This window comes from Callorhinus ursinus, unplaced genomic scaffold (assembly GCF_003265705.2).
Source record: "Callorhinus ursinus isolate GAN/ISIS: 27379988/994484 unplaced genomic scaffold, GSC_fseal_2.0 scaffold71, whole genome shotgun sequence".
In the NCBI taxonomy this organism is placed as follows: domain Eukaryota; kingdom Metazoa; phylum Chordata; class Mammalia; order Carnivora; family Otariidae; genus Callorhinus; species Callorhinus ursinus.
Window position 1 is genome coordinate 2,890,316 of NW_027397133.1, and position 13,978 is coordinate 2,904,293.

Consider the following 13,978-nt stretch of genomic DNA (forward strand, 5'->3'; position numbering starts at 1 on the left):
GGCAGGGGTTTTCACCAGGAAGGGGGTTAATACGGGGATCGGGGGCTGACGACAGCCCGGGAGGCTGGAGCGGCGGGCTCCGGGCCCGGCCCTCGGGAGCGACCCGCAGGACGACAGCACAGAACCCTCGGAGGCCGCCGCCGGGACCGCTGAGTGCAAGAACGCCCGGCCCCGGCCGTGACCCTGGGGTGTCTGCTGCAGCACCCCCCCCTCCCCCCGTCTCTGGAGGGGTCCGCCTGCCGGAACCTGCTCCGCGGCCAGAGTCCGGCTGCGGGGGCGCCGTCTCCAGCCTCCGCCGCCAGAGGTGAGGGGGGTCAGCCGGGCCCACCCGGGGTCCCCCTGCCGTGAGCAACGCGGGCGGAAACCGAGAAGGTGCAGAAACGCGATGGAAGGAGGAAGAATCTACCGCGATCCGCCTTCCCGGGCGCAGCCGCCAGCGCCTTTCTCTGCGCATGCGTTTCCAGACTTGTACGCACTGGTCAAGGTCGTTTGGCGCCCTTGGCCGGTTGAACAGTTCTCCGAGACAGATCCTAAGGGTTTCCCCAGCTCACTACACATTCGTCCGAAAGCGGACTCTTTACAAATGGCGGTGAAATGGCCCAAGTGGAGACGCCCCACTTGTAAATACCCGCGTCCTGCTCTTGCGTCTTTGGAGCTTCGGTCTCTGTTCTTAATTTCAAGTAGCGCGACAGCGGACACCTTTGTATGCATCGAGGGGTCTCCGTCCGCTTCTGAATTCCCGTTTTTAAAAAGGCTTTCTCCATTATGGAAAATTCGGAGAAGCTGGAAATAGTAAGAAGGAAAAAGAATCCCCCGGAATTCCCCGCACCCGCGAGACTCGGCGCCGGTGTGTTTGATGAGCGCCGCACGGACGGCGGCGGGTCCTGTTTGCTTCTGATCACAATGCATCTGCACATGAACACGGCCCGGTTACTACCCGCGCGCCTGTCCCCTCGGTTAGTGGCCGGGCCTGCCCGGGGCCATGACCGGCTTCCTTCCATTCTGATCTGATTCCCCCCCCCCGCCCCCACGCCCTGCATGATGCCTCTCCCCAAACTTCCGTCCGTTCCTTAGGGTAAGTTCCCAAGAGTGCAATTAGTTGGGCAAAAGGTAAGAGCATTTGTGAGGAGTGTTTGGCATGGACTGCAAGTTTCCACTTAATTTTTTTTTTCGTAACATTGTTACAAAAGCAAACACTCACGGAGCGCTTACTCTGTGCTAAGAACTTTCCCGGGGCAGACTCAATCCTTGTCATAAGGCACCATGAGGTATCATTATGTCCATTTTGCAGATGGGGACTCTGAGGTACAGAGAGGTTGAGTCACCTTCACCAAGGTCACACGGCTAGTGTCACACAGCCCCCTTTGAAGCCAGGAAGCCGGCTCCCACATCCAAGCTCTTGATGGTTCTTCCATTTTTTAGTGTCGATGGTCAGAGGCAGATCCAGATTTTGTGGTACCTGGAGCTTTTACCATTTGGGGGACCCCCTTCAGGGAAAATGTTGCAGACTGAAAAGGAGGTGCAGGGCCTTGGAAGGAACCCGTGCAAATCAATGGCCCTGACACTTGAGCTCCAGCAGCATCACGCTCAGCCCCCCCCCCCCCCCCCCGTTCTACCATTCACATGTCACTGTATTTGTTTTATGAGGCATCCAGGCCTCTGTCCACTTAACCCACCCTATTGTTCTATGCATTTCAAAGGAAGTTGCAGACATCAGCGCAGCCCTCAGCTTGCAAATCGTTTGGAGCTCAGGAGTTCAGCATTTTTTTTTTTTAAAGATTTTATTTATTTATTCATTTATTTATTTATTTGAGAGAGAAATAGCATGAGAGGGGAGAGGGCCAAAGGGAGAAGCAGGCTCCCCGCTGAGCCGGGAGCCCGACGCGGGACTCGAGCCCAGGACTCCTGGATCATGACCCGAGCCGAAGGCAGTCGCTTAACCAACTGAGCCACCCAGGCGCCCCGCATTTTTTCTTTCTCTTTGATTGTAAAGTGTAATTTATGTGCAGAAAACCCGCCCCGATGTGCCTTTGCCCCAGACCCGTGTTCCGCACGCGGGGGGACAGACGCATTTCCTTAGTCGAGGACACGGCGCGGGCTTCCGCAGGGCTGCGACTCATGTCCAGGCTGCGGGGCGCCCCTGCAATAGCTGTGAGCAGCCCACCCCAGGCACCCCCGTATTTGACGCATGCGCTGATGGCCGGCTCCCGGCGTGGAGCTTCGTCCCCAGAATCAGTTCCTGGGATTTGGGGGTCAGAGGCTGAGGCTTCAGGCTCCTTCTGCACAGCGTGGCTCTCATTGTCACCTCAGCTGACCATGCCCCAGCCCCTCCCCACCCACACGCACAAAGAGCCATTCTCCTGTCTGCACAACACTTCTTTTTATTTTTATGGGGGGGGGGGCGGCAAGAGCAGGAACAGTTCCTTAAAGCCCTGATATTTTATGGGATGTGGGAGGAAGTGGGGTGCGGGGGGGGCCCTGACATTAGTCTCTCCCTTCATCCACTTCTTTTATAAACTGCTTGCTCTATTTTTATAAACATCGTGTCCTGGAGAAACCTTTCCAAAGGCCAGGATAAAAAAGAAGGCAAGGCTAACAACACGACCAACATGGTCTTCTTCCGTCTGACAGAGGACACCTGGCACAAAGTAAAAAGGCAACAGCCTGGGAGAAACGTCTGGAACGTGCAGGACAGACTTCAAGAGCCGTTAACCGATGAAGAGCGACTCCAAGTCACCAGAATGACAGTCTAGGAGGAAAATGGCGCAGAGGTCTGGAGCAGCACGGAAGTGCCGCTGATGGTATGCACACATCTACTCGGGCCCGCTGACCACCAGAGTAAAACGACAACTGTGGGATCACACAGCAGGCAAGCTAGGAGCAAACAAGCAGCTCTGAGGTCGCTGGAGGGTAAAAACCAGCACATCCTACATGGAGGAGGATGTGACTGAACCTATCAAATGACCCTTTACATATATTTTCCCTTACAGCCCAGAGATTCACTTCCAGGTCCCTGTCCTACAGATACACGTGGAATGGCCCACGTATGATGTTCCTGCCCCGGCATGAGATGGAGCAACGGGAGCCAATCACGGCGCGGCACACTCAGTCACTGAAATTCAGGGTATGCAGCTCTAAAAACTAAGAGAAGCACCCTGTACAGGCACAGAAACTTCTCTAAGACACACTAAAAAGCAACCTATAGAACTACATGCGGTAGGACTGTAGCCAAGACATAGAAAAATTAAAACTATTCTATTTTCGTATGTACTTTTATGTATAATTTAATAGAATCACACATGGAACATACTGGAATCATTCACATTGAACTGCAGTGACAGTTACTTTTGCAGAGAAGGGAATGGGTTTGACTGGAAAACAAAGGCTCAGGGCAGTAATTACGGTGCTTTGGTATCTTTATGTCAATCAGCGATTTACAATGAGAATACAGTCCTCTGTTACTTGTAGAAAAAAGGTTTTTTTAAAAAAATCCTTTTTAAAGCGGTATGGGGAGGAGGGATTAGTTCCTTCTGATGCGCTTCAGGTCCCTCACCTTTATGGCCCCCTCTTGGGAGGGAGTCCATCTGCTTAAAGGTACAGTAGGGTGCTCGGCCAACGTCAGCAACACCCATGCGACAGGGTTATACCCAAGATCTGCCTCTCAGTCACCCGGGCAGAAAGATGTGGACTGTGTCCCGTCAGACACCCAGCTGGGATCTCCACTCCTCCTCCCCCCGGCCCCCCACCGGCCTGCAAGCCCCATCTCCTCTGCCTACTTTCCCTAAGATCTTGCCACACCGGGCTTTAGTGGAGACGAATGTTCTGGTGCTAGAGAGAGACACCGAGAGAGAGGGAAGCTGCCCCCAGAAGAGAGACAAGTCACACGGGGTGTCAGTCAGCGGTGTTTTACTGTGGGGTGGGGGCTCCGGCATCCCACGGCGGCTATAACCTGGGGGGGCAGAGGAGAGGGGACTGAGGGTGCGTGAGGGGAAGAAGGGTCCCACAGCCTCACCCCCTCAACGCCCCCAACTCTGGCTCGGGCCCTTCCATTTCCCTTTGGGGACCCTCCCCCACCCTGACTCTGGGTTCAAGGGCATCCAGCAGGCTGCCCCTCCCGGGTCTGGCCAGGGGATCCCACCGGGAAGGAAGGAAGGACAAGGGCTCCTTCTTCTCAAGCAGCTTGGAGGGGTTTCTGTCACAGCCAGGAGCCCAGTGGGCCTGGCGGGGAAGGGGACTGCCACTCACTGGATCTCACGGAACGCCCGCTTCTCCACGAGCTTCACTTTGTACTTGCGCTTAAACCTGTAGGAGGAAAGGGAGCGGTCAGGGGCCAGCAAGCCCACCAAGCACAGGCGTGAAGTTTCCCGGAGCCCTCGCTCCCCACACAGCCCCGGGGACCCTCACTTGGCTCTCTCCCGAGGCTCGATCATGTTTCTCTTCTGGAAGCTCTTGAAACGGTCGCGGAGAATGTTGCCTTCAGGCTGCGGGACACAGAGAGGGAAGCCTCAGAATGGGGGGGGGTGCTCTGACCTCTCCTCGGGGCCCAGGCTGGCCCTGCCTGAGCTGGTGGGGTGATGTGTATGGACCCCTGGGCCGCCTGGGCTAGGTTTGCAGAATCAAGAGGATGGAGGCTGCTGAAGAAGCAGAGAGAGCATGCAGGGAGGGGCGCAGCAAAGGCCGGGGGATCAGACCAACAGGGCGCACGGCTGGCCCGCTAATGAAATAGAGTTGGTTGGAGCCCCAAGGCAGGCACAGGGCCCACGGCCGCCGCGAGGAGCCCGGGGCCACTGGGAGCCACGGCAGGTTCTGAGCAGGGGTGGGACAGGGCCCACGCAGAGCTGTAAGGAGACCTGTCCAGCACCGCAGGGCCAGGACACCGGCTTCGGGACACAGCTGGGAGGAAAGCGTCTGCAGGTCACAGGCTCAAATCATCATACCAGCGGGCCCCTCACCCCCGAGGACCCCGAGCCCTCAGCCCCCAGGCATCAGCCCAACCGGCCTAACCTGGGGCAGCCATGATGTCGCCCACAGCCCCTGGGGGCACGGGGAGCAAGGATGGGTATCATCACTGGGCACGGAAGTCTCCCCTACAGCACAACACCCCAGACAGGCAAGTACCTTTAGGGTCCTGAGAGAGTCAGACAACTCTGAGCTGAGCTGCACATCGATGTCGGGGGCCTGGTACCTAGAGAACACGGGCGTGGGGTGTTCAGGGGGTCGGCCTTGCCCAGGGCAGAGTTCAAAGGCCCCACCCGGGCAGGAAGCCTTCCAGAACATGGTGCTCTGTGGAAAAGAGATGATCTTCCAGGAGGAGACCATGCAGGGAACCCCTCCCCCCACCGGCCCCCCCCCCCCCCCGGGCCTCACTTGAGCCGCCCCAGCCTCCGGGGCCTGTCGGCCTCCGCCAGCCGCTGCGCCCGCCGCTGCTCCCGCCGCCGCGCCAGCTCCGCCAGCCGCCGCGCCACCTGGGCCTTGATCCCGCGTAGCCTGAAGAGCTCCTGGTGCCGGAGCCGCGCGGCCCGCACCTCGGCCTGCTGCACCCGCTGCGGCAGGACCGGGCGGGGTCAGGGGCCGGGCAGAGCGAGGCCCCTCCAGCGCCCCCTCCCCCGACTTCACAGCAGTTTCCTGGAACCAGCGTCCTGATCCACTGGCGGCCCGCAAATCCCACTCTCCAAACGTAAGGACCAGGGCACGGACACTGGGTCTAGAACACTCCCTGCTGCATCCTGAGCCCAAGCGCTGCCAGAGCAGCAAGGGCAGGCAGCAGCCTGCGGTGCTCACCATCTTCCGGGCCGCCTTCTCCCGCCGCCGCTGCTGCTCCGTCTTCTTCTCCACGGCGGCCAGGCGGCCGGGTGCGGAGGACGCCTCGGCGCCTGCGGCCTGCTCCCCTCCGGCCTCCGCCTCGGGGCCCTTGTCTGGGCCCTCGCCCGGCTCCCCCTCCCCGTCTGACTCCTCCAGCAGCCCCTGGCACAGCTCCTGGAAGGCAGACTCCTGGGGCGGGAGGCAGGAAGCGGTGAGTTGGGGCGGCGGGCGCCGGGCGGGGAGGGGCGGGCAGGTGTGAGCTCACCTGGGTGGCAGGCTGCTCCGAGGGGGACAGGGCCAGCTGCCGCTCCAGCTTCTCCGCCTCCTTCTGCCGCTGCAGCTCAACGTCGTGGGCCGCCAGCAGCAAGGTCTAGGTGGGGAAGGTGGTCGGGTGTGAGGCCCCAGGCCCCCCAGGCCTCTCCTGGGACTTACAGACCTGGCCCCACCGCTGCACCTGAGGCCCCTCTCCACTCCCTGCGCAGCCAGGGGGTGCCCTCTACTCCCGAACCTCCTGCCTGCTCTGTCATTTCTCTTAGAGGACCGCCTGATCCCTGATCTCTGCACACAGTACGGTTTTGTTCACGCGAGACACAGGACAGACAAATCCGTAAAGACAGGAACGACAGTGGGGGCTGCCTAGGGAAGATGGGGCATGGGGGGTGGTGATGGCCGATGGGTGCCACATTTCTTTCTGGGGGGATGAAAACATTCTAACATACTGGCGAGGGCCACACCACTCTGCGGACATGCTAAAAACCATTAAACTGTGTGCAGTAAGCGGGCGAACCCTCAGGCGTGGGAATTCTACGTCTGTAATACAGTTCTGCGAAGAACAAAAGACTCGGACTGATCTTTCCACGTTGTCCCCTAGCAGCCACATCAGTCCACGGGGGAACGGACTACGGTTCGTGGCCTCCTCTGCCTGTGACCAGCCTCATCCTGCTCCCGTCTGGGGTCAGGGGGTCTGTTTCTGCGGACACCTTTCATCGGGAGCAGAACACTGCTCACTCCGCTCCTGGGGGGCTAAGAGGCCCTCTTACCACGGATGAGGCTGAGCAGCACTCGCTCGAGCGTCCTGCGTCTCAACGATCTCAATCTCGGGGTCTGCCCCCTCCGTCCGGGACACCCACCGCCAAAATACACAGTGACTCTCACAGCCAGGCGTCCCACTGCTGACCTAGCCCAGGCCTGAGATAAATCTCCCCCGCTCAGACTGCTAATATTTCTTTGAAGCCTTTTGCATCTAAGTCCCGTGGACTCCCCGAAAGGTGGCGTGGTCTCATACACCCCTGGGCCTTCGTACACGCTGTTCCTTGCACAAGCCTGAAACACCCATTCCCCTCTTCCCACAGCAAGCTCCTCCTCACACCTCTGGTCTAAACTGATACTCCCTTCCTCCAGGAAGCCCTCCCTGACCCCCAAGGCTGGGTTTGGCGACTCCTCTGGGTTCCTTCATCCCAGGCCTCTGGGTCATCACTGTCTGGGAAGAGGTCTGTCTCCCCCGCTGGACCGTGAGCCCCAGGAGGGCAAGCGGGGGGCTGCCTCAGTTGCTGCTGACTCCCCAGCAGAGGGTGGATACAGAGGAGGTGCCTGGTGAGGCCAAGCCAACCAAGCAGCCAGGCCCCAACTGAGGAGAGACCGTGTACCTGGTGGTCCTCAAAGGATGGGTTGTAGGAGGCTCCAGCCGGTGTCACCTCCACGGCAGGGACCTGGGAGGGCTTGGTGTGCAGATGTGGCGGCCGCTGGAGGACAAGGAAGCATGAAGCCTGGCAGCCCCACGACTCAAGACCTCACAAGCTCGGGTGCTGGGACTCCAGGCTTGGTAGGTAGCAGAGGCCTCGGCTTGGCCCACAGCCTTCAAACTGGGAGGTGCCTGTGGGTCTGGCATCTAGATCAATGGACCCCTGCTACCCAGCTGCTGTGCTACCCACGGGAGCCACATCCCGAGGAGAAGCAAGCTCCCTGCAGGGAGAGGCCCTGCCTGCCTTTCCTGAGAAAAGTCCCCGTGACCCTGTGGCCGGCAACGCTGGAGAAAACAGGGGTACACGGCACCTTGATTTTAGTCCCCAGTCTGTCACCCTGACACCTGCGGCAGGCTTGGGAGAGAGTGGGGGTGTTCTCTGTCATTCAGAGCAGGGGACAGCGGACAGAGGACTGGCAAAGACTCCTACTGTGGCCCCGGACCCTGCCGGGAGCTGGTGACAAATGCAGAAACCCAGCTCCACAAGGAATGAATCTGAATCCGATCAGGACCTGCACCTCAACAAGACTGAGGCAGGGGCTGGGGGGGGGGGCGGGGCGGTGGTGGCTTCCCAACTGGCCTCCGCCCCAGCAAAGGCCCTCAGTCCTCAGCAGAAGCCTGGGGGTAACCCTGGAAGCCCCCTGCCCCCACCTGCTCCCCACACCTGACCGCCCGCCAGTCCCACTGCTTCTGCCCCAGGGCGCCATCTTGGGTCCCCCCCCGGCCCCCACGATCCCGCCTCCACAGAACTGCCACCCGGACCCCATCACTCTCCTATGCAAACCCACTCAAGGGCACACTCCACACCCTGAGTGGCGCTCCCTCCCACCAGGCCAGCGTCCTCCGGGCCTCCTATTCAGCCCCGCCCCTGCGCCCTCGAGTTCCCCGCCTCAGGGCCCTTCCCTCCCGTCCAGGTCCAGGCCCAGCAGTGCCCTGGGTGGACCTGTCCATCCAGGCCTCTTCCCAGTGAAGCTTTGCTCGCCCCCTGAAGCACCTCCCGCTGACTGCCACCACCCGCTCTCTCCTCCGGAAGCACCAGCTCGAGGCCCAGCTCCTGCATGCGAGGTCTTGGCCGCAGGCGGAGACCAAGGCTCCAGGGCCCCACCCCAGCCCCCCTACGACCCATCGCCAAGGGCGCCCTGCTGCCACAGTCTCACCTTCACCCCCTTCCTCTTGGTCTGCTCCAGGAAAAAGGTGTCCTGGCCGGCCAGGGGTCGCTCCAGAGGGTCTGTGGAGGCAGTGAAGGGTGGCTGCCGGGGGCCTGCCAGTGTGGCCTGAAGGGCTCCCTCCCATCCCTCCCCTGCAAAAAGACACCACCAAAACATAGATAAGGGAAGGACTCACTCTCAGACCCCAACGGGTTTTGAATGCCAGGCAAAAGAGCATATGGACAGGTCCAGAAAGCAGAAGGAAGCCAAGGCTAAGGGGCAGGGGGCGGCCCTCAGGAAAATGCACTTGGGAAAGGGGAGCCCCTCTAAGATGTTGAATTCCGGTGAGGATCATCCAATCAACACCCGCAGAGCACCTCCCTTAAGACACTGTGCTCTTGTGCAGCGCACAACCTGCACAACCGTGCATGGCAGCCTTGTCCCCACCCACAAGTAACAACAGGGGCACTCACTGTCTTTGGCCCAGAGATCATAAAAAGGCCTCTTGATGGTGTCTTGGGGCCCAGGCTTGGCTTTGGTCGCGGGAGGGTTGAGGAGCCGGGCCTGGGCCCTGCGCACCTCCCGGGGCAGCTCGCCCTGCTTGGCCAGCTTCTCCCATAGCTGCTCCTTCCGTTTGAGTTTCCTGGCATTGGGGACCTGGTGGGCAAGGATGCTGGGTGGAGGAGAAGCAGCACAGGTGGAGTGAAGCAGAGGCCTGAGAAAGGGCCCAGCTCCTCCCAGTCGGGCTCTGCACCCCCACCACTCAGCAGCTCCTCCTGCCTGACTTTACTCCTCTGTGCTTCCAAAATGAAAACCTTAATGCCTCCCACCCAGCTTCAGAGCCCATCTCCTGACCCGAGAGCCAACAACACGGCGGCCTCGGCAGCCCTCACCCTGCGGATCTCCCAGGAACCTCACACATCACTTCAAAACCGACCTCAGCTTCGCCCCCGCAGCCGTTCCTCCCATATCCCCGTCTCAGGAGCCGCCCTGTCCACCCCGTCACCCATCCAACCCCCCCTCCTTCAGAGCTGTCACTCAGCCAGCCTGATGGACCTCCTGACGGCTCCCACCCATCCCTCCTCTCCATCCCCAGAGCTCCCGGCTGGGCCGAGGCCCCGTACTTGCCTGCTTCAGCCACAACACCCCGGCCCCCACCTCATTTCCTCCCATCTACCCCCCAAAGCCCCAATCTCACCCCATCGCTCTCCTCCAAGTGACGCTTACATGACCCCCTCCCTCCCTAGGAACTCCCTTAGGGCCAGAAGTGAGTGGCACTGCTGCACAGAAGGGCACGATGCCAGAGTCCGGCAGGGAAGATGGGTCTGGGGGTGGGGGGACACTCACTCTTTGGGGGCAGGGACCTTGGACGTGTTCTCTAAGATGAGGTCAACACGAAGGGGTTTCTTGAGAAGAAGTGACCTTTTCTGGCTTTTGATCCTCCTCTTGTTTGGCTCTGGGGTTGGGAGAAAGGCACGCAATCAAGGGCTCTGGCCTCCTTGCTTCCCAAGACCAACTTCCCCACCCCCTGCATTTCAGCTCCACAGCAGCCATCAGACCCGCATCCTGGTGCAGACACGGAGGCCCCAGGCTGGCCCCAGGCTTCCACCTGGGGAAAGAGGTGCCCAAGGTGTCCAAGCTCTGCCCTGCCCCCCAACACACCCATTTCCTGGGCCACCTGGAGGAAGCCCTGTGCTGGGAACAAAGACAGCGTCAGACCCACAGCCCTGCCCTCTAAGGACTCCCGGACAAGGCAGGAAAACCAGGAATGCTAACGAGCAAGAAGGGACCAAGTGACACTGAGGCCCAGGGAGCTGGACTCAGGACCGATCCAAAATGGCTGATTCTCAGCACAACAGTTTTCCACCTTCTTTCACTTGATAGCAAAAAGCAAACTCCAGGACCAAATACACTAGGACAGAACCCACGTCCTTTCAATTCCTAGGCTACATCACAGAAGACTTTACTCCTCTGTCCTTCCAAAATGAAAACCTTAATGCCTAACGCACGGGGTTGTCTGGAAAGGTAATGACGACAACAGCATGAGGCACCGTGATCACCTGGGAAAGCCCACAATCACTATTATCTTTCTTTTTCTTTTCTTCTGTGTCCCCAGGACCTGAAACTAAGAGCCACGAGTCAGTCAGTTACGTGCCACTGGAGCTGCTGTCCCACCAGAACCGAGCCCGTAAGCCACAGCCAGACCAAAAGGCTACGAACACTGCCTGTACCTTTCCTTTTTAAGCCGAAAGCAGAACCTATAAACTGCCTCTCCTCTGTTCCCAAACAGACCTCATACTGGCCAAAGCAGGCCTTTGTGACTACCCTACCCGTTCACTAGGGCAGGTCCCGCCTTCCCCTTGCTGTTGCACGCCAGATCGGCTCACTCCTGTGAAAGGTGACCTCTTCAATAATCATCTCTCACTCACTTGCCCAAAGTCTCCTGCACCTCGAAGCAGGTCCCTTTCCCGCTCACTGAAACAGGCCCTCTCACGTTCCAGACCCCTGGAGTGAACCCAAACATGCTCCCTAAGGGCATCCTGCTGTTAAAGCCCCTTGCCATTTGCTCATTAAAGCAGACCCTTAGCTTGTTTTCTATCCCCTCATTAAAGCGTTGGTCTATTTTTGGTTTGTTTTTCTACCTACTGATGGAAAGCCTATCATTCGCTCAAGCCATCCCTAACTCCCCTCTCCTGTACTCTGTTTCAGCAGCAACCCCCCCACCCCGGCTTTTTGGCAAATAAAAGCAAGCAGATTAAGACGAGCTTCTTATCTACTTTCCTATTACCTACTCGTTAAAGCAGATCCTCTTATTCTTATTCAAGCACATCTTACTAAAAGAGGTCTCATCCCTTACAGCTTTTCTGCAAGTTAAGAAGAGGCCTGCTAATTTACATCTAATCTATTCAGGGGCAAGACCCCCGCTGGCTTCTGTGTGCCAGATGGAGACTTGGGAATTGCCAGATTGAAGACTGAGAGCCCGGAAACCTCAAAAAGAAAATCTGACTTGTTAAGTCTTTCATTCCAAGCCCTCTTATTTATAGTAAAGGCCTTTCCTAGCGTATGTCTGCCGTCCAAGCCATGTCAATAATAAACACTGTCTCGGAGACCGAGATGGACTAAATAAGGGCCAAGCAGGCACCACCGAAAGCTCTTCCTCACCTTTTTTCTTGGAGCCGGTGTCCACGAAGAAGAGTTTCTCATCCGGGGCCTCTGATACCAAGCCACTGGGAGACAGGAATGCAGAATGTCAGCCAGAGACGTTGGGGAGGGTGCAAGCTGCTGGGGAGGGAGGTTTAACCTCTCAGGGGCCAGGCTCTCCTCTACTACTATGCTCATTCAAGCACCTTCTTCCCGCCATGGGATTCCCTCCACGCTAAAGCTTCTCCCTTCAAATCACAGAACTTAGTACTTAACAAATCATAATGCTTAAAATATCGTAATATTTAACTCTCAGCGCTACGCTAAGGTGGGTGCACGGGGCATACTTACACTACAATTATTACTTACTTCCCTGAATTCTAATTGAACATTGGGTATTCTGTATCGAGTGACCCGACCAAGTCCCCAGACCTCACCCCAGAGTCCAGTGGTGGCCGAAACACACACGCGCAGCCCCCCGGAAGTCCCCCCAAGCACGCTCGGCCTCGCACCCGGCCACTCGGACCGAGGCCCGGCTCCCGGAAGTCCCGCCCCACGCACCCGCTCGTGCGCTCCTGCAGGCGCACGTCCTCCAGGAACTGGTCAACTTCTAGCCCCAGCGGCTCCTGTGCGAGCCGCCGCCAGCCTCGTTTCTTATTTCTTGGGCCTCGCCGCCGCCGCCTCAGCGCCGGGTCCACCGAAGTGGGCCGCAGTCCCAGGAAGCCGGAATCGGCCTCGCTTTTCGAGCAATGCGTGCCGCCGCCGCCACTACCTCCCGGCGCCATCTTGGCAAAGGAAGCATTCGGTCGCCTGCGCCCCGAAAGTCGGTTTGTGGCCTGCGCGCGCGGATCTCCCGCCCCCTCCCGTGACGTACTTCCGGTCACCGCCATCTTGGTAAAGTGTCTGGAACCGCCAAGGGGCGGGGGTAAAGGGTAAATGTCTCCTCCCTCTTATGCAAATTCCCGTCGGCCGCGGGTCGTGGGTTGGCGGCTTCGCGGCTCTAGCCCTGAGCAAACACCTTTACTCCGGCCCAGGAATATTTTTAAAATCTGCGTATGTTTTTAATCTGTAACTTATTATTTTTAGTCCAACTGTCTTAAGAAAATCAGAACCGTCGGTGGCAGATTCGGCCGAAGACACGCTCCAGTCTGAGAACGTTCGGCTTCTCAGTGTTCCGATCCTAGAATCTTGGAAATCCAAGAGATTTCCGAATGTCGAGTTGGGAGCACAGAACCTCATATTTGCGAGGAGTGTTAGAAACATGCAGTGTTGGCAGTGTAGGATCGGAATCAATCCTGGGCAAACTGCTTGGCTGTGCCTCACTTTCCTCATCTGTGAAATAGGGACGATTATGGTACATCAACCTTATAAATTATTCAGGAGAGGAAACGAGATAAACGCACGATGTTTAAGGTTGTGCGTGGAGGATGCCTGAGTGGCTCAGTAGGTTAAGCGTCTGCCTTGGGCTGGGGTCATGATCTCGGGGTCCTGGGATCAAGCCCCCAGTTGGGCTCTCTGCTCAGCGGGGAATCTGCTTCTCCCTCTCCCTCTGTGCTTTCTCTCTCTCTCTGAAATAAATATAAATAAATCAGTCTTAAAAAAAAAAAAGATTGTGCCTGGTATCTCAGTGTTAGCTATTGTTACTGGCTCGCCCCCTGAGGTTTCATCTTAGAATCAACTAATCTTTGCTGTTTACAAATAAGGAAGGAAGCTCGGAGGCTCTTGGGCGCTGGCAACCATTCATAGGGATCCAGGGCTGCCTACAGGCCGCTCTGGACGCGAAAGGGAAGAAGGCACGGAGAGGGAGGGCGCCACGCCGGTGGTCGCACAACGGAACCCACTCGGGATCCTCGCGACCCGCCCTGGAGCCCCGAGCGCGGACCGCCTGGCTCGGGGGTTTCGGCGCGCAGCCCGCGCGGTTCCCGAGTGCCCGCCAGGGGGCGGTGGGAGCCGCGAAATTGGGAGAGCGCGCGTGGGCGGGAAGAGCGAGCGGTCAGCGGGTCCCCGCGGCGGTGGGTGTGGTCGGGGGGCTCGGCCCGCGGTGTCCGCAGGCCGAGGCCCCCGGGCGAGGGCGCGCGCGCGTGCGCACACATGGTGGTCCCTGTGGGCAGCGTCACCTCTCCTCCAGGAGCCCGTTGGTCCCTGG

General features: G+C 58.7%; 1 protein-coding gene and 1 non-coding gene across 4 annotated transcripts; both read right to left on the reverse strand.

The window, feature by feature from the left end:
- Positions 1-2,355: 2,355 nt before the first annotated feature.
- Positions 2,356-12,643, reverse strand: NOP53 (NOP53 ribosome biogenesis factor). Of its 3 annotated transcripts, none has more exons than XM_025849694.2 (13): positions 12,394-12,643; positions 11,854-11,918; positions 10,039-10,147; positions 9,165-9,364; positions 8,701-8,771; positions 7,449-7,544; positions 6,068-6,172; positions 5,782-5,991; positions 5,368-5,543; positions 5,119-5,185; positions 4,405-4,481; positions 4,246-4,302; positions 2,356-2,749 (listed from the first exon to the last, which is right to left on the reverse strand). In XM_025849694.2, exons 1-13 carry the CDS (start codon positions 12,615-12,617, stop codon positions 2,734-2,736), a joined length of 1,473 nt encoding a protein of 490 aa, XP_025705479.1. In that variant the 5' UTR covers positions 12,618-12,643; the 3' UTR covers positions 2,356-2,733. The 3 variants fall into 3 exon arrangements, with proteins under 3 accessions (XP_025705479.1, XP_025705480.1, XP_025705481.1); XM_025849695.1 differs by lacking the exon at positions 2,356-2,749 and adding an exon at positions 3,269-3,949; XM_025849696.1 differs by lacking the exon at positions 2,356-2,749 and having other exon boundaries at positions 4,242-4,302.
- Positions 4,967-5,075, reverse strand: LOC112807318 (small nucleolar RNA SNORD23). The gene has a single exon (XR_003204053.1). It is a non-coding gene; the product is annotated as a small nucleolar RNA SNORD23 (small nucleolar RNA).
- Positions 12,644-13,978: the final 1,335 nt, after the last annotated feature.